General features: G+C 34.5%; 1 protein-coding gene across 3 annotated transcripts in view; it reads right to left on the reverse strand.

The window, feature by feature from the left end:
• GPATCH2 (G patch domain containing 2) overlaps positions 1-27785 on the reverse strand; it is a 138464-nt gene that overhangs the window by 109327 nt on the left and 1352 nt on the right. Inside the window, exons 2-6 of one of the 3 annotated variants that reach the window (XM_012726991.1) lie at positions 22420-22617; positions 18515-19231; positions 13410-13471; positions 10045-10227; positions 9497-9576 (exon numbers count right to left, since the gene is read on the reverse strand). In XM_012726991.1, coding sequence (XP_012582445.1) covers positions 9497-9576; positions 10045-10227; positions 13410-13471; positions 18515-19215 — 1026 coding nt within the window. In that variant the 5' untranslated portion in view covers positions 19216-19231; positions 22420-22617. Of the gene's footprint in view, positions 1-7351; positions 9369-9496; positions 9577-10044; positions 10228-13409; positions 13472-18514; positions 19232-22419; positions 22618-27785 lie in introns of those variants that run through there. The other 2 variants (XM_012726992.1, XM_012726990.1) reach the window with 2 other exon arrangements.

The following is a 27785-nucleotide window of genomic DNA, read 5'->3' on the forward strand; positions in this document are numbered from 1 at the left end:
TCAGTTGTTCAAATTGACCTTCTTCACTTGGAGGATTTGCAGGTGACTTCAAAAGAAAGAGCTTGTTAAATATTATTTGGAAGTGTTCTACCCATCATTGATTTTGAACTTTTCTGATATTAGATATCTGACATATCTGAAGGCAAATTAGAAAACTGAATTTTATAGACCATCAGAATAATTCTATCAGCAACATAAAAGGCAGAAAAGCAGAGTTGAAGCTCCTAAGAAAGTAAAATGTTGCATTTCTGTTTCCCTGATTTTGATTTTAAAAAAAGAAGACGAATGGGGACTTTGGCAATGTCACCACCATTTAAAGAGCAGAAAGGAAAAAGTCTTCAGTCTGCATTTATGAAATCAAATGATTAACAATAATCAGTAGCCTTAATTTCTTAAAAAAAAAAAGGCATTTTAGAACATGTTGCAAAAGTTTCTTAGGATACATAAAAAGAGAAAACTTTTTAAACAATAGGCATGATCCTTATAAGAGGCATTTTTAGCAGCTTCAAACATTTGCAATTTTAATCTTTTTCTTTTTTAAAAGATTTATCCATTTCTATGAATACAGAACTAGGGTACAGGGCAGAGGTGCAGGGGGTGAGAGGATTCACCAGAGACAGAGTAGGGAGCAAAACAGGTAGATGTACTGAAATACACTGCTGACTGGAGCAGCGGGCAGGTCAGGAGAGGTCTGCCACACCATGTGGACCAACTCCCTGAACAGGGATAAAACTTGTACTGCAGTGGCTGCAGGCAACTTCATAGTGTTGTGCTTTAAAACCATTGAGCCACCAAGGAGGGCCTGAAATTTTAGTCTCTTAAGAAAAATGTAGCCATGAAAACAGAACTATTAAATTTTAAAATGTATGCTATAATTAAATCTAAACAGGAAAACTAAAACACTGTATAAATATTTGGTACCTGCAAACTTACTTTTTTTAAAAAATATTTATTTCTTTATGCATACAGAACTGGGGTACAGGCCAAAGGTGCAGCGGCTGTGAGAGGCTTCCCCAGAGACAGAGTGGGGAGCAAAACAGGCAGAGCGGCCAAGTACACTCCTAAGGGAGCAGCGAGTGGGCAGTGGGGTCAGTAGAGGTCTGCTGCGCCATGTGGGTCAGCGGGCAGGGCTCAAATTCATGATGAAGTGGCTTTAGCTTCTTAATGCTGTGCTTTAACCTGCTGCGCTACCAGGGAGGGCCCGCAAACTTACTTTTAATTAAAAAAAAAAAATTCAAAAGCATCAGCTGCAAACCTGTACTTTAGGAAACTGTGGCATTACTTTGCCAGTTAGAGGTTCAGAGACAGTGACTTTTAAAAGCTGTGGTGCTGCTGGGAATGCAGGGTGGTAAAGCCTCTATGGTAAACAGTATGGAAATTTCCTAAGAAAACAAAAATGGAACTCCGGTGTGATCCAGCAGTATAGGTATCTACCCAAAGAATATGAAAACTCTAATAGGGAGATACTTGTGTAATCCTATGCACTGTCCTCAGTTGCCAGGTCACAGAGCTGAGTAAGTGTCCATCAACAGATGGACTTAAAAAATGGTGGAACACGGCCCTCCCTGGTGGCGCAGCGGGTTAAAGCACAGCACTGAGAATCTAAAGCCGCTTCCGCATGAGTTCGATTCCCGCCTGCCCTGGAGGTGACCACATGGCGTGGCAGACCTCTCCTGACCCGCCCACTGCTCCCCTCAGCAGTGCACTTCGTCTGCCTGTTCTGTTCCCCACTCTGTCTCTGGTGAAGCCTCTCGCCGCCCCTGAGCCTCTGGCCTGTACCCCAGTTCGTATGCACAAATAAATCAATCTTTAAAAAAAAAAAATGGTGGAACATATATTCAACAGAATACTATGCAGCTATTAAAAAAGGATAAATAGTGCCTTTTAGGTAAAAATGGATGGACCTTAAGGTGTTACTATTCAGTGAAGTCAATCAGAAAGTGAAAGACAGATACGGGTTTCACTTATCTATGGATTATTAATAATAATAAAGCACAACAAAAACAAATCTTAGACTTAGTAACAAAATTAGTGGCTACCAGAAGAGGTGGAGGGAAGGAGATGAGGATAAGGAAGGGGATAGAACATTGACATGGGAGGTTTGGTGGAGGGTGGTAGAGCATGTGAATATCTGAGGGAATGAAAATGTAATACATAAAGTCATATCTAAAGTCATATAGACATGTAAATGAATAAATATTTAATGCAAATTATCATAAAAGCTATGGTCAACTGCTAAGAAAGATGAGGATCCCACTTGGTGAACAAATAGCATGAGTAAGTACACCCTGGTTCCTTTCCCCATGAGGCTCTAAGAGCATCGAGAAGAAAGGCATTTGATTGATCAAGGTCAAAATTCTCTCTCCAAGAACCTGCATGTCCTGAAATTTTCCCCACTTTTACCCTGTTTCATTTTCTCGATGGCTATTTTCAATTGCTTACTCTATCCTCCCCAGTCAACTTTATTTTTACTCACTGGAATGTAAGCCAGTACCCTCGTGTGCCTTTTTCATCCCTATAACCTCCAACGCCTAAAAAAGAACCAGGCATACAGAAGACTACTCAAGCAGTACTTGCTAAGTGAGTGGCTACTACCCATAAGGCAATCAGAATATCAAATCCTGTATAACACAGGAGTTCAGTCTACTGTGGCTCCCACCTACTGGGAGAATGGATATAGGGCTTATGCTCCTGAAACAGTCTTAATTTATACTCATCCAATGTACTCTATATACTACTGTACCTGTGACCTTTTAAAAGACGAATGTGATCACATTCACTCCACTAGAGCAAATGAGTTTGCATGCATTTCCAAGGACCACAGAGTATAAAATAATCTCTGGCCTATCTTACCAACCAAATTACAACTAACCCCTCCAGGTAAGTAGACCTTACACTTCAGCAACGCTGCAGTCAGGGTATTCCTAGCAAATAGTGCTGTTGCAAACTTAAGTTTGCTCCCTCCACAACTATAGTTGCCAATTCCATCCCTAACGAGCTAGTGATTTCCAAATCATTCGTGAAATCCCAGATGAAGAACTGCGTGTGGTTGGTATTCCCAGAATTATCCTGCCTAGCATTATAAAAAGGCAAGGAGTAAAATAAATACAGAGGGTATCATCACAACTGAGCTGAGTAGAAATGAGACAGTAGCACATTGTAAAACAGATTTGTACTGCAAGAGTCCAATTAGGGCAGAGCAGAGAAAACAAGTTGAGAGAGAGCAAGAAAGCCAACCAGAATCAGATATATCAAAGATCAAGAGGGAGGTCCATAAGCTACCGAGAAACAGAGAGAAGACTCAGAATGGAGGACCTGGCTCTAGTGATTAGTCTGATGCACACAGTAAAACATTTTAATCTCATTTTTATTGTGGCACATACCGTGAGTGTGTTTGCCACTCAAGACAGCAAAGGACACTGTCAAATATCAAAAGGTTTCAAAATATCTCACACCCGACAGCATTTGTAACTAGGAATGAAGATTGTTGTATGAAGAGAGAATTTATTTGTATTTATTAACAATAAGAAAAGAGAAATGAAGAAACTTCCAGACTGAATAAATTTTGATTTACCAAAGGGGCAAAAATGTTTTAGCCATCCACCTACATTGTAGGGATGTTAACAGGATCAAAAGTACTGAATATATAAAGAGCACTTGGGAGAGTGACTGGCACATAGTGACTATCACTATAATATTTGCAACCATTACTAACATTCTATTTGATGTGTTCCAGATTCCTGAAGCATCAAAAATCCAAGTAACAATATATGAAGTCAAATGAATCCTACCACTAAGTTAACAAAGGAGGATCAAATGCTTAAAAATAGGGAAAAACAATGTATGTAGCTAAATACAATAGTAATAAAATACCAAGCTGAACATATATTATGAAATTATTCTTAAAGAATGTTTAAGCCTAAATATGGAGAACATATTAAGTTTTCAAATGCTTGTTAAATGAATAAAGGAAAATTGTTTTTCTATACTATTTAAATTTGTATGTATCTGTTCTTCTTTTAATGATTTATATTAAAATAAGTAATACTGCTATAGATGAGCTTCTAATGGAATAAAACGAAAAACTGTTAGATTCATATTTTAATTATCAATTATGAATAAATTATGTATGAAATATAAAGTTGTGAATGATATCAAAATAGAGAATTTAAATCAAACAAAAGACACCATTAAAATACCTTTAGTAAAGGAAATATTTCTCATAATTCTATTAAGCAGTACTTTTCTATGATACAAAGTCCATTTTATCTGAAAATAAATCCTAGTGAAAAAAGGATCCAATTCTAACATGAAATATGAACCTTAGCTTGACCGTGAAATAAGATAAAACCTAGACTAGCATATATATAAAATATATACTTAGAATATAGTCAGATAATGATATTCTAAATACTTAGTCTTTCTATTCTGCAAAATATCAAAAATGCGCAAAAGACGCAAGTATTATCTCATATAGACTATAATTAAGCATTAGTTATTGAATTAGTTATTAAATTAAGCTTTAATATGGAAAATATTAGATAACTGGTTAGCACATGGTAAAATTACAGTTTAGTGTATATGCTGTGTACATCTTAAAAAATCATTTTACTTAGTATGTACTATAAAAGTTCTTCTCTATCTCAGACTAGTCTAAGAGTTCCTGTAGTTCCCTTATTTTAACCAAATCCAGTCAGCATGAAACTAAACTAGTAAAATCTGGTATAAATCAGGATAAATATTCATATACTACTACCCTAAGATATATTAAAACAAAAGATGAGCAAGATATACAGAATGAATAGTTATAGTATCATTACTATCAATATGCAGTTCATAAAATTTTGGTCTTCTATCACTTCACAGAAGGAGAAAAATATTAAATATTGTTTTTCAGAATGAATTAACGCAAGATTCTGAAAAGACATAATTTCTGTTCAGAGCTACTGTATGTTTGAATATAGAATAGAATGTTTACTTGTGTAGCATGATAATTTAGCTTAAGGGTTGATGTTCACATTTTTTCCAAATATTTAAACTTGAAAAACATTTATAAATAAAAGTTAATTAAATAAGACTCATGTTCTTTGACAGAATAACCCACACAAGCATCACCAGCATATTTCTTCTCATTTCAACCATACAAAAAAAATGGACTGAAACAATTAGATAAACCTGATTAGAGAACCCTCACATATAACTCCTTATGTAGCAATAATATTGGAGTTCAGCTACTTCCTTCCTGCTAACTTTAGTAAATGCAACACCTGTTGAAGGCCATCAATCATAAAAAAATAAATAAATAAATGAAAAAACTCTACAGAAAGCAGATTAATTAGCTAAGATCTAGCTAACTGACATGCATGCTAGACTTGTTGGGTTAATCAGACTTGCTTTGTAAATACTGTATCCAAAACTGGTTCTGAATCATTTGAATTATTATTCTTAGGATTTTCATCATACATATTCTGGAAATACAGAAGCTTCAGGATAAATCTACTGGATACCGACAACCCTGATATCCCTTGGAATAAGGTATCATTTACTTAATTCTCCTAAAAGAGGTGCATATCAGAGGCTAGCTAGCTGGGCTACAATAAAATGAGACATTGTTCTAGCCAGAAAAATAGCAATAAGTAATCCTTTCAACATTAAATTCTTACAACGGTCTGCATTCACCCCTCATGTTCTTGGACCAAGAATTATTTATTAAAGTCAGATAACTCTAGACCATACATGTCTCTCTACAATAGAATCAGATAATGATTAAAGGTAGGGAACAATCTTTAGAACAGCTTCTTAATTTTGTAATTCAATTTTGAGATGTAGTACAGTGGTTGTCAAACAAAATCTGATTGAGAATTATTCTTTACAGACTATTAAAGACAAGGGTTGGTACAAATATAATTGATATAGGCATCGCTGTAAATAAAGCATTTTGAAAATTAAATACAAAGGCATATTTATGTATAATATGAACAGAAAAGTTTTAAAGTCTACAAGTCTGCAGAGTAACCCATGGTACAAATGTTCTCTTTGTCATGAGCTACTGTGTTTAATCCGTAGAATAGTAACAGCAACTAACATTTACTTCACATCCCTCCTGTGCTGGCGAGGGTGCGCACCCATTATCCACACATAATCTCATGTAATCCTGACAACACTTCTCTAAAGTAATTATTGTCTCTGTTTAACAGAAAGAATAAATGAAGTTCAAAATGTCCTTACAATAAGACAAAGAACCAGAGGATGGATCCATGAAGGTCTGCTTCAAAGCCTGTACATTTTCTACAACACCCCTCTGTGCTCTCTACAAAATTAAATTCTGTCGTTTTTCATTCCTGGTCCAGGTCTCATGGGTACATATTTGTCTAATTGCTAAAATGTATTTCTAAACCCAAGCCAATGCCCCCAGTGCTTGCAATCATTCCTGAACATGAACAGAGCTACAAGATCTTGGAGTCACCTGGCACATCCCTACCTGAGGTCCAAAGAGGCTTCACTGGCCTCCTTGATTCAGTGCTCATATTACAAACAAGTATATTTTCATGGCTTATTGAATGTTATTATTTCTTTTTACATTTTTGTGCTTTTTAGGGTGATTCATTGTTTATAAATGGCCCCCAAGCTTAGTGCTACTATGCTGTCCACTGTTCCCAACCACAAGAAGGCTGTGATGGGCTGTAAGGAGAAAGTGAATGCACTGGCTGTGTTCAGATATGCTGTTGGCCATGAGCTCAATATTAATGAATCAACAAAATGCATCAAATAAGGTGCTTCTCAACACAAAAATATAAGGGTATGTATCCACTGACTAATCAAAGTGTCCTGACTAGAGGCTCACAGGAACCTAACCCTGTATTTCTCTTAGGAGCAAAGGTCAAATATTCTTCACTAATTTAAGCTTTACGACAACCTTACAGAAAATAGTATCATGAATGAGAACTGACTACAATTCAGTTAAAAACTCCCTCACCCCCAAATTGTTTGCATTAATATTTTAGGTAAAGATCCTATCACTTCTTTCAAAAATCACTGTATTTATGCAACCATCACTCTTCTAATTAAGAAAAGGAAACTCTTTGTTATCATTCTGCTTAATGAATTGTGGCTGCCATTTCTGATTTTACTCTGAAAATTAATCTCTTAGAAACAATCTGGCTTTCAATGTGAAAGTCTAAGATGACTAAATTTTATTTCTTTTTTCTGGATGCCATGGGTACTATTCGAAGATGACTGCGAGTCATGATATTTAAAGCTAGATAGTTACACTATGATATAGACAGTATGAAAAACAAAATAACAGAAACTCAATGTAACAATTTTAAAATATGAGCACAAACTCAAACTCTTACCTTGCTTGTCCAAGTCAGATATTTTTTATTGAAAAAAAAAAAAAAAGAATACAGTACTTAAAAATCCAAACAAGGACAATTTGGAATGGAAAGAAAACCTGACGCCCATCGTCTTCAATAAAATTCTCAATACAAAAATGTGTAGACCAGAAAAAACAGTTTATGGCCTAGTGCACTAGTTCCATGATAAATACACATATATAGTATATCTCCATCATGTGAAACTTAATCACCTTTTTACAATTGAGAGAGGAAAGGCAGCTTTACTATGGTTAAGCCATGTATCATCAATACCATGAAGCTAGCCTATCAGTTGTAATAGCTTCTATAAAATACCACAGTGCAATTGCAATAAGCCTAGAAAATGGGCTACAAATCCCAGCTATGCTCAAGCAAGCAGTGAACCAAAAATAAAAATAGGTAAAACTGAACCAAGAACTAGATAGCATTCATCTAGATTCGTGATTGGTAAGGCAAAGTTCACAGGCCAAGGTTTTAAAGTGACTTATTCAGATCTAAAAGACAGTCATTATACAAAATAAAATAAAAGCATTTATGTAATTCAGAAAAAAAAAAATCATGAATTTTTCACTCCAAAAGACATAACACAGTAAAGCTTACTTACAATTACCAAACACCACATTAGTGACCTCTAACATATTACTTTATGCAAAGGTAAAGATACTCAAAGTTGCACTTTATGATTGTATGTCTCTCAATTTAGAACAATCTAAACTGATGTCAGATGTGGTTCCTTAATACATTGGCTAAAATCTTTCAGATTATAATAATTTTAGGTAAAGGTCAACTTTAAGTTTCTTTTCCAATCATATTTAAATTAGCCATTAAGTGCTAAATTAACAATCAATCCATACAATAATATGAAAAATACATGTATTCAATCACAGTTTTCATCAGTTATTAGGATTTAATAAAAATATTAATCATTTCAGTAAGACCGTATTGAAAAATGACCTGAACTGGCATAGTGTCTAAATTATGCCATCAATAGCAATGGTGTGTGATATCCTTAGCTTGGGGAAAACGAGCTCCTGCCAGGATGTCTGACACAGTGACACACATGGTCTGTCAATCTAAAGGTGTGCAAGCGGCTCTCACTCTTAAACATGACAGTATGATTCAGTCATACAGTATTTGTTGAAATACCAGCTTTCACATTATTTCCATAAGCTCGAAGACAAAATGATAATTTTGCATGGTTTCAAGTAGCAGACAAAACCAAAAACTTGAAAGCTAATAGTGGAGGAATTCTACTAGCACAGAGCAGTTATCACTGCGGCTAGTCTATAAACGCGACAAATTTCTGTAGTACAATGAACACCAAACTATAAATACAGTGGATATGCAATACAGAGCAGGTTATCTAAGCAGAAAGCAAATGAACAAAGTACAAACTAGCAAAAATTAGCAAGCTCACCTACTATTCATCTTAGCCCTTGTTAACATACCCTGAGTAAAATGCAAATATTTTAAATAATGCTGGTTATGACTTCTCTAAAAATGAACCATAAATGTAAATGTATCATTTTTTTTATTTACAACAAGCAGATATGTAAAATTGAATTTTTAACCAGTCACAATATAAACATTGAGAAATACTTATGTAAGATTTGCAAATTTTGCATTTGCTAGCTTTTGTTAGCATTTTGGCAACAAAGCAAGTGATACATAAATTGATTCAAAGTGAAAAAAATCATAAAAGAGAAAAATATATAAAATTTACAGTAATTTCTATCCACCCTGGGCCCACCTAAATCCCTAAAAGCCCTCCCAACCAGTTCACCTCTGACTAAAGGAAGAATCCCAGTCCTCCAGCATAAACAGCCCCATCTTTTCATCAAAGAGGCTCTCACTTCAATGATATTCCTCCAGGGGAAGAGGACAGGAGCCAGGTTCCCTCGAATGTCATTCCCCAGATGTTCAAAACGTAACTAATTTATTAGCATTAGCAGATTTGGTTTATAGGGGAATCTCACTGGTCCAGTTTGTAGCCTACAAAAAAATGGATTATTTTTAAGTATAACATTAGAATGTGAATAAAGGATGAGGATGTGGCTTTTTATTCCATAGAAATGGACACATTCCCAAACATGACAATTAAACAAAAAAAGCATGCCTACCATTGAAGTGGGGGTCCCTCCTGATTTTTTAATATTCTTGGAAGGCATTCCATGAAGGCGACTGAGTCTGGCTTGGAAACCTGGAAAATCAAAGTACTCACTTTAAGGGAAGTCTGTGATCACTAAATAAAGAAAAAGCTCTTACCCATACAGAATACAGAAAGTACAGTAAGTTGGGGGGCGGAGGGACAAACATTATATAGTAGCAGCAAAAGTGAAAAACTCACATTGACAAGATCTAAAATAATGCTGAGTGTGATTTTACTGCAGTCAACACACAACTAACCATTATTTCAATAAGAGGGTGTTACCAAGAATTTTCCTTTCTCTAAATTTACTCTTCTATCTTTTAACATTTTCAAGACAGGCCTAGCAAGAAAGCAAGTCTAACTTTTCTAGTAATGTGACAGCTTGATCAACACAGTAGCTGCATTACTGCCACATTTCTCTTTACAGCATCTTGTGTTTAGACTTGTACCATTTCGGCCTGTGTCCTTTCAGTGCGTCTGCCTAGACTAACCACAGCCCACCTAATGGGTGCCACTGACCTCTTCTACCCGGATGCGACATAAGGGGGAAAGAACCAGTTAGGATACTGTCAAAGACTGGATCCGGCAAATTTTTGTCTAGGTCAGTAGGATCTTCTTTCTCCCACCAGGGTATGACTCCTGTGATGCCACAAGCTCCACCTGATTCCTTTTCATAGAACCAGTCACTCTGCTCATCATCGCCTGTGCCAAAACAAGAAACCCCCCAACGGTCAATCTTATCATCCAAACAGTTGTCAGATTTAGACAATCAAAATATCAGACGGCAATTAAATCTGAATTTCAGGTAAATGACTAATTTTTAATAAGTCTGGAGTACTTACACTAAATATTTCATCTAAGTATGTCCAAATTCTGCAAGAGACATACTTCTATTAAAAACTTTTTTTTGTATTCTATGTAATTAAAAAACTGGGGACCGTATACTTTCCTGGTAATCATAGTAGAGCTTCATAGCTTCAGCTAAGAACAGTTTTTTTTTTAACATTACTACAAGAAACAAAAATGTAAAATGTTAAGTTTTAGAATTAATTCAAAAATGTGAAAAAATAATAAACTGGTAAAAACTGTAAGGCAATCCATTTACATTATTTCCTTTTCCCCATTAAGGAAAAACAAGCCTTAATCTCCTGCCAGGAATGAGAAGGTACAAAGCTGTAGAACCTATTCTTTGCAGTTGATAATGGTATATAATTAGCTTAATTTCATGATTTGTATGGAGTGTAAAAGGGGAAGCAATCAGGAACAGATGTGACTAAATGAAATTAATCTGATTAGATTCATTAAGAAATAGTTGTGAAAAAGTTGATTTTAAATGAAAAGTGACAATTCGACACAGTTGACAAATAATCAACACTGGACTGCTACAAGAATTTTATTTTTAAGACAGAACACCATTCAAGTTAAGTTTGACTGTGGAGAACATCCAGGAGTATGATCATGGAGTAATAAGCAATATAAACATTTTAATAATTTAAAATGTGTCTTTGGTGGGAATTAACAGTATTTTGTATCTTATAAAAGGAATAATAAAAATAAGTAAAATGAAACAAAAAGTTGAGATTAAGATCGCTGACTATTAAAAGTAGGGTAGGTCTTGACTATACTTCTTTGTGATTCTTAGCAACTGAGAATCACATTCTGGGTTCTGGTTTCTATGAGGATCATTACCATAACTGCCATGAACTATTTCACTCTAGAGAATGAGATTTCTTAATTTTCAAAACTTCTGACTACAAATATTTTTGATGCAAACAAACAGAAAAATCCTTCCGATTCCACTGAAAATGATTTTGTGGGTCAAAAATGCAAAATAGTTGGGAAACCAAAGCTACCAGTAAACTTATTCCAACTGAGGAGTCAATAAAAATAAATTAGAAAGAACCATCAAAGCATGTAAGTATCAGTATTTTCACTGAGCATGACATCCAAACTTCACAAGTCAGCTAGCTAAAACCCCAAGAAAATATAGGGGTTACTAAAAAGTGACTACCTTAGAGTTTAATTCCATTTGAGACAGCATTAAAATGAGACTAGTTTATTGTTGATGTGATACTCAGTTTTTATTCCTAATAGGGAAACCAAATAACTAAAGATTAAGAATTTGGGACCTAAAGTCAGAAAGACCAATTAGAATTCTAAATTTCTATAATAACAGTGGGGAAGCTGCTTCAGCTCTACTGTCCTAGCCTTCTTCATCTTAACAAAAAAAAGGGGGGGGGGGAGGGAATATCATAGAATACTGTTAAGAACTAAAGATGTTAAAGTAAATTAAAAATAAAAAGGATTTAGCAATTTCCCAATAGCACAGGGAATAAGCTCATATACATATTAGCACATTCATCTATACCCCTTGATGCTTTTTTTTTAAAGATTTATTTATTTATTCATACAGAACTGGGGTACAGGCCAGAGGAGCAGGGGTGGTGAGAGGCTTCACCAGAGATAGAGGGGGAGCAGAACAGGCAGATAAACAAAGCACATTGCTGAGGGGAGCAGCGGGCAGGTCAGGAGAGGTCTGCCACACTCTGTGATCACCTCCTGGGGCAGGAATCAAACTATTGCTGACGTGGCTTTAGCTTCTTAGTGTGGTACTTTATCCCACTGTGCCACCAGGGAGGGCCCCCCTCAATGTTTTTTGAAGATTGGCAGGTTTATGGAAAAGTTATTTTTAAAACTTTTTTCACTTCCCTTCATAACCAAATTTAACATTTATAATAGAACACTGGGTAAACTTTTACTTTAAGGAGAATTTAGGTCTATTATCAAGGTTACTCTCAAGCTGTAAGGTTCTAACACAATTTGGTAAAATCTCTTAAAGTCTGTGGTCTTAATAAAACTATGTATCTATATGAGACAAATAGTTTATAAGAAAGCAAAAAAGGAATGGTCATTTAATTTATTTACTCAATTGCCAAGAGGATAAATAGACTTATAAAAAAACTTTTGGGGCAGTATTACTCTGTTCCTTATTTTTTAACACCATTAAAATTATTCTTAATTAAAACAAGCCTTTCATATTTTCCCTCAGAACTCACTTCCTTCTTCTAAAGAGTTTCAAAAAAGGAAGATAACACTATTGGTAAGTGTCTGCATAAATGGCTCCTCCTCCCTGATTAACTTTTTCATAACTTCTTCCAGTACAGGTTATTTCAAAATACTGCCATATTAAAGTTTGAAAACCTCCAGGAAATCTCTAAAATAGAAATAACCTAGGTTGTATGACATCACTGTCTAAATTTACAATATTAAATTCATGAAAACTGACTAGTTACTTACAAGGTAGATAAATGAATAAGTCTTTAGACAAAGACTTGCAAATCTACTTCTAATATTTAAATAGAATAAATAAATTTGGAATCAAATTTAAGAAGAACAATGTCTTGCAACTTTCTAAAAAACAACAATATTATAAAGTAAAGACTGAGGTATGCAATGCTTTCTCAAAGAAGATAATCCTTTCTCAGTATTCATTAGCTCTACAGAGTACCTTTCGAAGATAATCAGTTACTTTAGGTTGTCAAGATAGGGTGCCTTTCAGAACATATAAAAGAACCAAACCCCAGTCCAACAGTAGTGTGTGTGAGTAAACAGATCACATTCATCAACTTATGAAATAACTAGGAATAAGCTCAACTTTAAAATGAAGACATTTTCAGAAGATACCTACACATGAAGAGAGTTTTCTGAGATCAGAGGGTTGGGGGAGGTAGGAAGGGTCAAGGGGATATAAAGGAAGGTGACAGAGAAAATAAAGAATGGGGTCTACTTCATGGAGTTGCTGAGGACTATATAAATAAACATACACGTCTGCACAGAAATAAACTACTTTTATCCAAAGAGAGAAACAAATTGCATCTCAGTACCTTGTCTTCCCTCATCATTGGTAAACAAACCAGCATCAGTGCTGCTGAGACTGCTGGAATCACTGTAAAGGGGGGGTGGGGAGGTTGGGGGTGGAGAGAAAACAAAAAAAAAAACAGATCAAAAGAACAATTGATCTCTCAGTCGTAAAATTTTAAAGAGACATGGCAGCTCAGAGCTGGAACTTAAGCCTGACAAAGATCTGAAAGAAAAGATGATTTTTTTTTAATCAAACTGCAAATATCCCAGTTCCATTAACTACAGAGCATATTATTTTTGGCACATAAAACCACAGGAATCTAATAGGACCCTGACAGTAAGCCAGATGTGACTGCAACGAGGTGCTGACACAATTGATGCATTTTATTATCGGCTTTCATCAAATGCTCACTGCTCCTTTCTTATGCCACACAATTCAGCCTGAGTCTGGACATCACTGCTCAATAAAATGGGAGAAGTCTCCATCAAAGGCAGGCTAAGCCTTTCTTCAGCACATGGAATGCAAGGGCCTGAGATGAAATTATTTTTCACAAACACATTTGCAAAGATCCTGGGAAAGACATTATTTAAGTATTCACAATTTTATTACTTGACAAGGTAGAAAAAAGTTTACAATCCATTAAATCAAAGTTAAGGTTCCTCTGAGCTTATATATATATATATATATATATATATATATATATATTAAGGGGATGTAAAAATGACAGGTTCTCATTATTTCCACAAAACTCAAGAGTATGATACAACAGTCAAATTTAGCATACAAGTTAAAACAATAGATACTCAACTGGCATGAAAACTATATAATTAGTTCTAATAGGAACAATACTAACATAATGATCTAATTAGTAAAAAATGAGAACAAGTTCAAATAAGTGAGGTCTGGCCTCTAACAAAATTTGTGATATTCTTTAAAATTCCCATTACTTTTTTTCTAGAATTCTTAATTTTATCAACTATCAGGAAATCACCTCTGGTAATTTTATTTTTAAGTAACATAATATTTTTCCCATTAACATGCAAAACTCTGTAACATGGCTTATTACAAAAAATAATTCTAATCTAACATCTGTTTTAAAATATTTAAAATGAGGGCTTAGAATTAAAATTAAAGTTGAGATCTAAATCCACATACATTTCTGAATATAGAATATCATTCATTTTTGTTTAAATATTTTAAAATGTTAACAAAAAGTATAAGAATTTAAAAGGCACATTTACTCCTAGGAAATCTGAATGAATACCTTTATCCGTAACTTTCTTCAAATTGAGAGACTATGTATGAATATCCCTAAGTTACACTATTATTAATGAAGGGAAATTCTGCTCTATAAACATAGCACATCCACGCTCTTCTTTCTGAACAACACACATGCTCTTTCGTTGCATAGTGATACTGGAGGATTAAAAATACTTCAGAACTTGATCTTTCTGCTATTTGGTTGTCAAACTACTAATGATGCTGTTCCCTGTGACTGAGTCATTCTCTCCTGCCTGCCCCCACCATGGCGGCTCTTAGGAGAACCTCATCATCCATACCCCAGGTCACAATTCTTTTTCTGAAATCCTTTAAGCCATATGTATTTAAAACTCAGAACTTTTCAGACTTCATAAAAGTGCCTCCTGAAGTACCTATAGAGGGGTCCCAGGTAGCATTCCATAATCAAACTCATATATGTATTTTTTTTTCCAATTGAAAGAATGAACAGTCATGTTAAATATAGGCCAAGTTAGGTCTGAAATTGTTTTATACAGCTTTCAAAGTTCAGCTTTGCAGAGGAAGGAAGGAAAATGTACGTAAGTGAAGCTATGTGCCTTTTCTTTTTGGCACTATGGTTTTCTGATCTAAGTTCAGATTAATCCGCTCTCATCCATTCTACACATGGGCCAGGTTCATCTTTTCAAAATACAACTTGTGGAATAAAATACATACCTTGGATAAGAAACTGAGACAGAAAGAGCATGTTAAATAAAAAGAAAAGTATTGACTTTAGTTAATGTGTTAAATAAAATATTGGCTTTAGTTTATAATGTGTCAACAGTGCTTTGTTAATTTTGACAAACATACAAAGTAATATATAATAGTAACAACAGCAGAAACTAGGTGTGGGTTATAAGCAAACACAATATATAGAAACTACTGCACCATCTTTGTAACTTTTCCATAAATTTTAAAACTATTGTAAAAAGTTTACAACTACCATATCATACCATGCCATACCACACCATCCTATGTAACAACCACACTTACTGTGTCCAGTTTGGATTTCCAGGTTTTCTGTAGCCGGACCCCCACCTAAATTCTTCTCATTACTTGGCCTTTTTGTTTATGTTTTCTATAAGGAGCATTTCTTCTCTCTCTAACTACTCTGAGGATAAAAGGAAATCAGAATGTCCTTTCTGAAACTAGTGCTTAGTCCTCAGTGATCTTCACCCTACTTTGAGATATTTTCCCATGTTTTCAATGTTTCCTTATTTACATTTCACTTCCTGGACACCTAGCTAGTTGTTCCAAGCATATAAGCATACTTATTAGTAAGCTCAATAAATCAGAACAAGAACTTAAAATAGAAGCAAGGCTTTCATTTTTCAGCAGCTGAATGTCATGATGGCATGTCTCCAAAGATGCCTCTTTCTAGTTTTCTAGTATGATTTTTATCGCATACAAAGTATAAATTATACAGAAGAGAATATTTCCAGAAATGTTGGTTGACTAAATGTATGTACAGTAATCCCATTCCCCAGTGCCAATCTGTTCATTTCTTGTATTTTCTGGAAGCCAGACCCTCATCTGTGAGTTCCCTTTCTTACTCATCCTCCCCAATCAGCTCACCTTCCATGGAGGCCAATTCTTAAAATTGTTTTTTTTTTTTTTTTCCTTTGCGATCACCACAACTCATCACCTACTGAAGGATGAGTCAAAGGTCAAGGCCAAAAAGCCACTGTACTCAAGATTACTGCAACCTAATAAAAAAATTATTCACTGGCTTCCGGTTACTTATATAAGGAAATTCACACTTTACACCAAAGCACAAAAGGCCTTCTGGACTTGTCATCACTGGTGCTTCAACTCCTACTTTATATTCCAGTGATAATGAATTATATATAACTCCCCAAAGACCTCACACTGCTTCACCATCCATGCTAGTGCACAAGCTGTTCCTTTAACCTGGCAATACTATTTCCTCCCTTTTCACTCCTCCAAGGTCCAGTACTTTAGGGAGGTCTTCCCTCACTAGTACCTTCACTTAACACATTCCATTTTCATTATTTGCTTGTCTGGCTATTCCAGACTATGAGACTGAAGAGGTCAGGTTATGTCTTACTAGTCTAGGGATCATCAGCAAATAGTAAACAATAGTTACTCAAAAGCATATTAAATCTCACAACACAGTGAAATAGCTCAGTTCTTATTTGTAAAGCAGGTGCAAGGAAATATATAGCTTTATATAGTAGGGACGCTTTAGAAGTAGTCTCAAAAATCATACTTCTCAAGAGAATTCTTTAAGGCCTTAACTACTGTCATACAAGAAGAAACATGCACCTAACTTTTTAGTGACTATGTAAGGTAGTTTCATAGATAAGTTCTAAAAGAATGAATTTCTAAAATTTATTAAAAAATGAGATCATTCTCTGAAACTTTGTATTTGGGCTGTGGACTGCTGGTAGTGGATGATAGTGAACAGAAACTCAAATATACTTTTTAATTATTTTAATTTAGAGGAACATTGGTTAATAATATGGCATGTGAGCCAGAGGTATATTTTCTACAGTGTAGTGAAGATAGTTTCATCTCATTTCTATTCCAGGGTGGATGTCAATCAATAAAAGGCACACATCAATAAAAGGAGGGGCTTGCACAATCAATCCAGAAAGCAGGTAATCTGTGAATAATCCAGAATTGAGTACTTATCTCCACTGCCACACACCCTCCCTCCCAGCATCTGAGCAAGATAATTGCTTTCAAGTCAAGCTGAGGAGTCCTCAGCCATAATAGCCAATACTAGCATATAAAGAAATGTCATGTCATTCAGGCCAACAGCATCAACAAAATCCCAACTGTCTTGGAAGAGAAACTGGTAACACAGACTTTTCACAGCCTTCATGAAACACTGTTTAAGTAATTTTCACTTCCTTAAGAAAAAAATCACATTAATAGTAAATAATTTCTAATAAGAAGTTCATTCTATAAACTTGGACCAGAATCTACTTCTGTCTGTAATCAATATTTAAAAGGAAAATAAATACAATATGTAACATGCATGCACACACAAATCCACAGTTCACAATTCATATAATTAAAGTGATGCCAATCTTAAAATCAAATACTCTTTCCTAGAGTAAAATTACTTCTTAAGTGTTTTTTTAGATAACAGATATGCCTTTGGTTTTAAGAACAAAGCAACACCTTTTCATTCACTGCAAAAGCATTAGTTTCCTGTAAAAGAAAAATTTTACTTACCTTTTGATGCTGTCAAAATAATAGTTATCAAAATAGCACAAGTCAAAACAGCAACAACTATCATTGTGAAAAACCTGTTTTCCAGAATTGACAGGTGAGACTAAGAGCCAGAGTCAGGACTTCCCTATTTGCCTAAAAAGGCAATCACGTGTTTACAGACTATACACTAGGTTTCCCTAGTGATCTACAGACATCTTTTAAAATGCCACACCACAAAAGTTGCAATGGCCTCAATTTCTGATTCTCAGGAATCAGAACTACTGATGAATTGTGACACTAATATAACCCCAAAGACTATAGCTCTATAATTAAACAAATAATTATAAATCAAATTCTAAGAGTTACTAATGTGCTGTTATTCAAAAGCACATTCCTTCCATTGAAAACCCATTTCCTTTTCTCTTTGTAGCTGAAAATTAAGTCATTATAATACAATCAAAAGACTCTGTATAAATCAAATTAGTAATTTTGCTTTGTGCTAAACATCATAAATTATAAGGAAAGATAAGCATGGTTAAACAGTCACATCACTACCATTATTGTAATTTATAATTATTTTAAAATAGAATTAATTAAAATACAAAACACAGTCAACCACAAACACTCGGGACACAGATTTTTAGATTGAGAGAATATAAAAGTCACCTTTCACTCATGAGTTCATCTGAGACTTTCTGCTCTTCATATTCCATTTTGTCCTTATTGGTCTGGCTGATTTCTTCACTTTCTAAAACGATGCCTTCATCTTGGATTTTTGGTCCTTGTCTAATTACTTTCAACTTCCTTTTTTTGACTTTGTTTTTGGTAAACTCTTGGTACTGACAAGCTCTATCACTGTCCATGTCCTGATCTCTGCAGCCTTCAAGGGGCTGGGTCATAGTCCGCTTAGTAGCGACATCCTGGGGGATGTCTACCGCCATACGTTTGACCTTTCTCCTCCTGCGCAGCGTCCTGTTCCCCAGGTTGTCCACAGCAAAATCAGACTCATACCACAGAGGTCTTTTTCCTCGGACATTATTATTTAGGTTTGACGATGGCCTGCGTTTTGCCACTAACATCTGGTCATCAGAGTCACTATGATCTTTTTTATTATTGTTATGATTCTCTCTATATTCTTTGCTTGGTTCTTCTAAACTGGAATCAGAGCCTTCACTTAAGCAGTGACCTGTCTCCCATGGGTGATGAACATTAAAGGACCTTCGTTTTCGCCCCCTCCTTTTCCTTGCCTGGCGTTTCAGAGGGCAAGATAAACTTCGAGAATGGTCTCCAGTTTCAGCAAATCCACCTCGGGCTTGCTCTGAGCTCTCCTCCAATGCTGAGACGAGATCATGGACCAATTCTTCCATTGTTCGACTGAAATGCCTACATTTTTTAAAGGAAGAAAAAAAAAAGTAAAGAAATAGTATGTTAACTATATTGACCTAGTTTATTACAGCAGACAAATCACTCTAAATCTTAGTAAAATTAAGTTATTATAAAGAAATATTTAAAAGCTATTTAATTTTCTATCCAAGATAGTACAATTTCAAATATTCTGATTCAGTTTTAAACTCTTTTATCTTGCATAAGTTCTTTTATTAAACACAGGAATTATTTATAGTAAGCATAATATTAGAAATGAAAGGGCCTAGTATTTTTATATTTTTACTTTGTAATTATGGAAAAGTTATTTCTACTTAAATTAGTGTTCTTTGTTCCACTCCTGTCCTTTTCCTAGAGCACAAAATAGCAAGAAATTTCTCATTAACATCATTCTTCCTTACACCCCCACAACCTCCCCCACAAACATACCCCCCACCACACACACACTTCTATGAAAAAGGAGCATCAAATTCCTTACTCACCACAAGCTCTACTCAATTACTGCCAAGATAAGAAAGGTAGACAAAAAGACAGATGGGTACATTTAAGAGTTGTAATATTGTGGGTTAAAATGTTTAACCAAACACTAGGCACCTTTTCTGGCCACACTAACCTCATAACCCAGTAAAACAGAAACTCTGTTCATATATAAACTGGAGATCTACTGGTCTAAATAAAATGCACAACTGTATTTCTTATTTATTCTGAAGTAGTCTGGTGGCCCTTTTAATAAAATATCACATACCCACCAACTATTGAACTCTATTATCAGGGAGAAAATTAGGCTGTAGCAAGGGTAAACATCAGTATTCTCTAAAAATTTTCATAAATTCAATAGATCCTGTCCACATCCAACTCCTTAATCTACTGGTTGTGACAGAAGCACCCATCCATAGAAATTTACCTTGTAAACATTACAGGTAATTCAAATATGCAACTTTCTTAGAAGATCATGAAAAATCATTTCTCATTTCTCAAAAAATCATTTCTAGAAGCACCTAAGGATCAAAACCTCAACTGGAAGAGTTAACATAGTGTGTTTACTCTATAGGGGATGAGGAGGGGGAGGCATTTACATTTCTGTAAAAGGCCAAATATATTTGGCCCTGTAAGCCATTAGGTCTGTGCTACCGTGCCTCAACTTTCAGTAATCTAAGCGGAAAACAGTCATAGACAGCACATACATGAGTAGGTAAGGCTGTATTCCAATAAATCATAGTTATAAAACCAAGTGATGGCAGGCCACAGTTTGCTGATGCCCAGTTTTCATAGTATCTAATTTGGGGTACTTGCAAATTCCCTCTAACAACTCTAAACTGCATCTTCTCATTTAAATGGCAATCTGAAAGTTAAAATAAAAACCTAACACTGTGATTCATTGGGCTTCCCAATTACAACAGCGGTGTGCTGTGAATGGGAGCTAGCACTTGTGTACCTACCATGTGTCACATCCATTTCTGAGTGTTTTATGTGCATTACCTCTTTTCATTCTCACACAATAACACTATGAGTAGATAGATGAAATACAGAGAGGCAGAGATAAGGGTAGTTTATCTAGAAGAGGCAGAGATAAGGGTAGTTTATCTAGAAGGTGGTAGAAATTGGACTCTGACTCTAGTAACTAATCTGTTTCCAGACCCAGAATGCTTGCTGAACTAGCTCCAGTATCCACTTTGTATTTACAACTGATTTAGCAACAGGTAGAGGTATTTTAATGGTGGAAAAGCCAACCGACTCACATTGTTTTGAGTAAAATGGGATAGGAAACCTGAATCAAGACAAAATACAGAACACACAGGTAGTGAGTGCAGTGAGTTGAACTCAAATGCTAATCCTCCTTTGGGGCTCTGAATGTATAAACAAAAATTCTATATGAACTATAAAAAGTAAATCTGAAACTTACTCTGGAGGCCCACCAAGATTTCTTAAAGCCCTTAAAAGGGTTCTGTGTATCATTCAGGTCTCCGAACTTTATTAGATTAAGAGAAGTGAGTGTCACATAGGAATTAGCATTAAGACCTAACCAAGGACTGCAATTCTGATTACTCTAAGAAGTGGTTCTTTTATTACCTATATATTAATTGTTTTTATGTTTTCCCTTTATGGCAATGACTGCTTTACTCCTTTCCTGTAAGACTACTTCTTTGGTAATCTTAAAGACCTGTTATATCTGACTATAATATTACAATTCTAAAAAAATTCACTGGAAGCCAGTCAAACACCAAAGATCCTTAGTCTAAAAAGAAGACTCTGTGGTATCACCTGGCTCGGAAGTAATTTACTTTAAATGAATCACTAAAATTAGAGTCAGTCAAGCTGTTTCACTTACAGCTCTCAGGTAAAAGTGACATCAACAGGCTTATAGAAATAGTCATTATAAGAAATCATCACATAATCAATAACTCATTTGATTCCTTTGCTTGGCAGTTATAATGAGGACCATTGTACTGAAACACGTTCTTTAAAGATGTATTAAGTATGTTTTCCTTCGAAGGGAAACCTGGAATTATGTCACTTTTCTGTACAAAAACCTCTATTTATGAAGCATCCAATGTGTTACAATTTGAACTGTAGTAAAATTCAGGGAATTTTAGCTAATTCAAACATTTACTTAGCTAATTTGAAACTTTATGTTCTTGTAAAATAATTTCTTGTCACTTAGAATTCATTGTGGGAATAATGATTGTGGGAATAATGATTGTGGGAATCATTTGCAGTCAGTTATGTCTAAGAAAACAGTTCTCTAATAAGGTATAGTCCATAAGAATAAAATAAAACTATAGTCCCACTATGTATATAAAGTTACACTCTATAAAAGGAAATGACTTGAGTAAATGCAAAAAACAAAAGCAAAGCATTTTGCCATTACATTACTTTGATCAATGTAAAATGGATGATGAATCCAAAATTTGATATTCCAGTTTTAGGTTAAGAATTTTTGGTCAAAGATCACATTTGTTTTTCATTAGGCAATACTAAACCCCCAGGGAAATGAGAAAGTTGCTCTCCTCATTTCCTTAACATCAAGTTCTAATTCATGCAGAAAAAGGCTCCCCAAAAAACATGTGTTTTAGAGTAAGGAAAGTCAATTAACACAGAAAACATGTCAAGGAGCTTATTAGGGTTTTCTTTCAAATGTATTTTGGTTTAAAAAAAAAAAAAAGCATCAAAAGCTGCCTTAGTCCTACCTTGCTGCTTAAATGTCCCCAAAGGCCTGGGACATGACTGTTGGTGCAAAGGTTCTCCAATCAGACATGTAAGGGTGGGCCCAGCAGAAGTGTGAGAAAGCCCACGAAAGTGTAGAAAAGGGATTCTTCCAGTAACAGGCACCAAATTTGTCAATGACTACTCCTCTTTGAATCTTCTATTAACAAGAACTACCATTCCTAAGACAGGAAAAATATAGCAAGTATAAAAAAATTAATTGCCTGGATACTGATAAAAAGAACTCCTTGTTACAATAGGATATATATGTGTCTACTCAATAAATCCAACAAGTTCATTAACAAATAAACACTACTCTCCAGATGTAACTAAAGGGTAACTGCAGCTATCTAGTTAAGGAAAAAGAAAATCAAATACTCTTCATCACCTAGTAAGTGGTAAAATTCACATCTTTAACTCTATAAAACCTGGATTACCTTTTCTGTAAAATTATGTAATTTTAAGAGGGAGTACTCAAGTAAGTTGTTGCTCAATACAATCATTAAAAAAAAATTAAAAATCTAAGGAAAGAGAAAGACATTTAGAGATTCTGCAGGAACACATACACACACTATATATATATGTTTATATATATGTTTTTATGTATGTGTATATGTACATGCTTAATAGGTACAAAAACTATGCTGATGAATGCATGCTACAAGTGCTCACAAACCAATAAGAAAACAGTCTTGGAATTACATACTTAGCTATTCATACTTTTATTTAATATCACAACATTAGGTGCGTGGTAAAAGTATGCCAAAAACACTTCTTGAAATTAACATTTAATAGTGTAGACCATGACAATGGATGACTAAACATCCAGATGGTGAGTCTTAGAGATGCTACATAAGGGATGAAATTTATACCAATGCACTATGATGTGTAATTTTCTTCAACTTGAGTACAATTTCTGTGTTCATATGAATTTTTAAATTTCCTTCATTAATGATATTACTTGTCAAACTAAGTTTATTTCAAAATGGTGATATTACTTGTCAAAATAAACCTTTATCTCAGACTTGTAATTTATTAATCATGTATTTAATTTTATCCTTATATACATTTGGGGAAGAAGTCATCTTAGAAAATTAAGAATAACTCCCTATATTAAATGCAAACACTTGTATTAGTTTAAAGCTCTATTGTTTAAAGCAAGCATCATAACTCATCTTTCCTCTCTTTATTAAAGAGGTAGAATGGCCTATCTTAATTTGAAACATGTAAAATCAACAACAAAACGGGCCTTCCTGGTGACCCAGGGGTTACCTCTCTACTCTGTCACTAAGGAAAGGCTGAGTTCCATCCCAGGCCAGGGAGCTGACCCACAGATGGAACAGCAGGCCTCACCTGATTGTCCCACTGCTCCGATGGACAGTGTATTTCAGTAAATTATATCTCCATCCTGTCTCTGGTGAATCATCTCACCGCCCCTCCCCCCAACCTACCCACAAACACCTCTGGCCTACACATCAGTTCTATTCAAAAATAAATAAAATTTAAAAAACTTTTATATTAATAAATAAATATGGAGTATTAAGTAAAATTACCAGGCTGAGAGGAAACTGTGGAGAACATGAGCTTGAGAGACAGAAATATATATATGGAAGTCAAATTCTTCCATATTTATTAATCATAGGCCCTTAAATAAGTTACTTATTTTTTGATTCTGTTTATTCATCATAGAAATAGGTATAATTTCTACCATGAAGGGATTCTGTGAGGATGAGTGTGAGGGAAAGCAATTACTAAGAGTTTATCTTTCAACAACCTCTACCCCAAATAAGTCAAACTAGACACTGAAATAATCAAATCAGATAATTAAAACAGTTGAAACTTCCATCACTGAAAGTAAAAACCAAACCATACATCCTGAAGATGTCATAAAAACCTTCAATCACTGTTGAATCACTGAATGTTGGAAAAGAGGTGATAATAGCTATCTGTTAAAACTGTGCATACAAAAATTGTGCATACAATTTCAAGAAAGTCAAGGACTCCATAAAGACTTATAAATGGGAAAAATATCCAAAATCCTAAGCTTAAAGTACTATTGCTATGTATCTGAACTGCCTCTGTCTTAATAATATACAAATAAAAGAAAAAAAGTTAAAGAAAATGATCCTCCAAATTAAGAGTCATGGATTCTTACCAAATAGAAAAATGCATTTCCTATAAGCGAGGGCAAAAGCAAAAGCTTCCCTAACTAGAACTCAGCAGAAGGTGGTAGGGATCACGTCCCATACTGCAGGGCACTCAGAAAGCACTCCTCTTCCAACCCTAGTTACTTGATCCACAAGTAAAAGACTTTATGAAAAAGTCTAATTCTGTTTATTCCAAATAGTGATTTATTAGGGCAAGCTGTTTATTATTTAAATGTGAATAACATTAATTTGATTTTTTGGGTTACTTTAATGAGTGACTTCAAGATTCACTCAAAACTTCTTATACTCTTAGATGCTTTCAGAAAGTAAACCATCAAATACAAAACTACTTAAATAAAAAGTTAAAGTCTAAAATTAACAAGAATTTAAAAGTCAAAAAATAAGTCATTTCAATTCTCCTCAACACACATACATTGAAATGCTTCTACACAAGCTTCTAGTAGCATATAGGAGAGGATTCTCATTCATTGCTTATATATGGTAACTGCTCAGTAATTACTAAATGTAATATATGCTGGATTCCTAGAACAAGAATTGGAGTGAAGACAACTGAATATTAACTACAGTACACAGCAAAATGTTGACACATACAGATGTTTTTTTAAAAAATTCTGTTTGGAGAACAAGCCAATGAGTGATTAAATGAATGAGCAAATAACAGAAAAAATAAGACTTGACTAATGGTGTAGGCAATCCAGACTTCAAATTTTCTACTGCATCAACGAACCAGATACTCTAAGGTTTTAGTAAATCTAAAGTGGCAGTTCAGAGGAATTATCAAAAATGGTTTAAATATTTCCAAGTCGCCATAAATAGTGATTTTAATAATATACATGATATCTATACTAATATATATACTAATATCTGATCTCTAGAATGATGCCATATGATGCATGTTTAATAATTCAATATAACAATGATTTAACTTTTATTATAGTAACTACTTTTTAAAACCTGTTTATTTAGTTCAAGCTTTAAAATCTCTTTAAATACCCAGAAATTGACTTTAAATATAAATCACTAGTAAAGTAAAAACAAAGAAACAATAAAGACAACATAGATGAATCTCAAAAGCTTTATGCTAAGGAAAGTCAGAGAAAACCAAATATACCACAAAACCTCACTTGTACACAGAAGTCTAAAAAAAAAAAATCACAAAGTCATAGATACAGAGAAGAGATAGGGAAAGCAAGAAGGAATGAGTAAAATGAAAGAAAGGGGAGTCAAAAAGTACTACTAACTTTCAGCTACAGAGTAAGTCCTGGGTATGTAACTTACAGCAAGCTGACTATAGTAACAATACTCTAGTATACTATACTATAACAATACTACAGAAACAATTTTAAAACTTACCCCCCCCAAATTAAAATTATTCATGGTGATGAATGTTAACTAGACTTCATATGATCATTTCACAATATGTATCTACATAATATGAAACCATTACACCTAACTAATTAAATGTTGCCAATAATAGCTCAATAAGAGCAAATATAAAAATACATCAAGAAAAGTCAATCTATCTTCTAAATGTGATATAGCCAATAAATTACTTCAATTTTAAAAGCCAGATTAACATTATAGTTACCGAAAAAGGCAGTTTTTGCACTCTTCATTTCAAAGTTTTATGTGAGCAATAAGGCAGGAAGGGAGATGGGCAATCTCACCTATGATTTCATAAAATGAATCACAAAACGAATCACAAGAATAACTTGCCCAAGGGAATACATTCACTTCCTGCCATGCATACAACAATCACTACTTTTTTAAATGAATTGTATAAAACTTTTCTTCCTTATGCTTTAAAATTATAAAATAATCAGTTATACTTTTTAACAAATTATTAAGGTATAAATAACCTACATTTACCCATTTGGGGCTTAAAAATTAAAGACAAACCTTGACACCAAAGAAAAGCTTTTAAGTCAGGGTGGGCATTAAATCTATTAGGAATTCTAAGCTGTTAACAAATTTGGACAAGTCCTTGAGATACTGTATCTTATTGGAACATGCAGGCAGTATAACAGGGGAGTTTAAAATTATATACATATATGTGTATGTATATATACATCATTTTTTTATACTGAAATCTTACTGTAAGTTGTGACACTAGGAAAGTTATTTTATTTGTCCTGTCTCACCAATTCTAAAATGCAAAGAAATGATAACACTACCTCAAAACATTTTCTGAAGGTATGCATATATATATGTATATATATGTGTGTATATATATATGTATATATACACACACACACACATATACATGTGAATTTGACACTAAGTTAACTACTTAGTAGTCGCATCACCAGCTGCTCTGAGATTTCATCACTGAGATAAAATTACATACAGAGGCTAGTAAATATCTGATGAATGAATGGGGAAAGAAAATTCCATTAAGAAATTTAGAATGATGGGAGGGCAGTGTAGATAAATTAGAAATGAAAAATTTCAGTTATCTGGAACACATTCAGTTGGTCATAATTTTACTTTCATTCAAAAGCAAAGATCAGTGCTAGGCACTAGGTTCTACAGTGCTATATGGAAGGATGAGTAGCATGTTGCCATGTCAAAACAGGATAGGATATTGAAAAGAGGAACTAAAGAGGGTATCTCTGTATTAGGAGGTACCTAACAATCATTTGGGTAGAAGGTGGAAGGGTCTATTTTTTAATTAGATGCTCACCCCCAGCAAGAGCAAACCAACCTACATAGAACATTTTGTCTCATCATTAATAGTGAATGGTGCAAAGTTAATATAGATGCCCTGGAAGGGAACTGTGAGATTATGAAAATGCCCTGTATCTTGCTTTATGTGGGGATTATACATTATATACATATGCCCAAATTACAAGTACTAAATACTAAATAGAACTATGTATTCTATTCTATGTAAGTTATATCACCATTAAAAAATTATGGTTCATTGAGGCAATTATGTTAATCAAAACGAGAGGAGAATGTCAAATTCCATATGATTTCACTCACAGGTGGAATGCAGAGAAACATCAAACAAACCCTTGGAATCTAACTACAGAACTGATGCTACCAGAGGAGAAGAGGGGAAAGAGAGAAAGGTTGAGGGAGCCCAATGGACCGTGTTGGAAGATCACTGGTGCTTTGTAGGTGGGTGTGATATGATACCCACACTTCAAAAAACATAGGCAAAGTTGTAAAACCATAAT

Source organism: Condylura cristata, unplaced genomic scaffold (assembly GCF_000260355.1).
Source record: "Condylura cristata isolate star-nosed mole 26May11 unplaced genomic scaffold, ConCri1.0 scaffold00018, whole genome shotgun sequence".
In the NCBI taxonomy this organism is placed as follows: domain Eukaryota; kingdom Metazoa; phylum Chordata; class Mammalia; order Eulipotyphla; family Talpidae; genus Condylura; species Condylura cristata.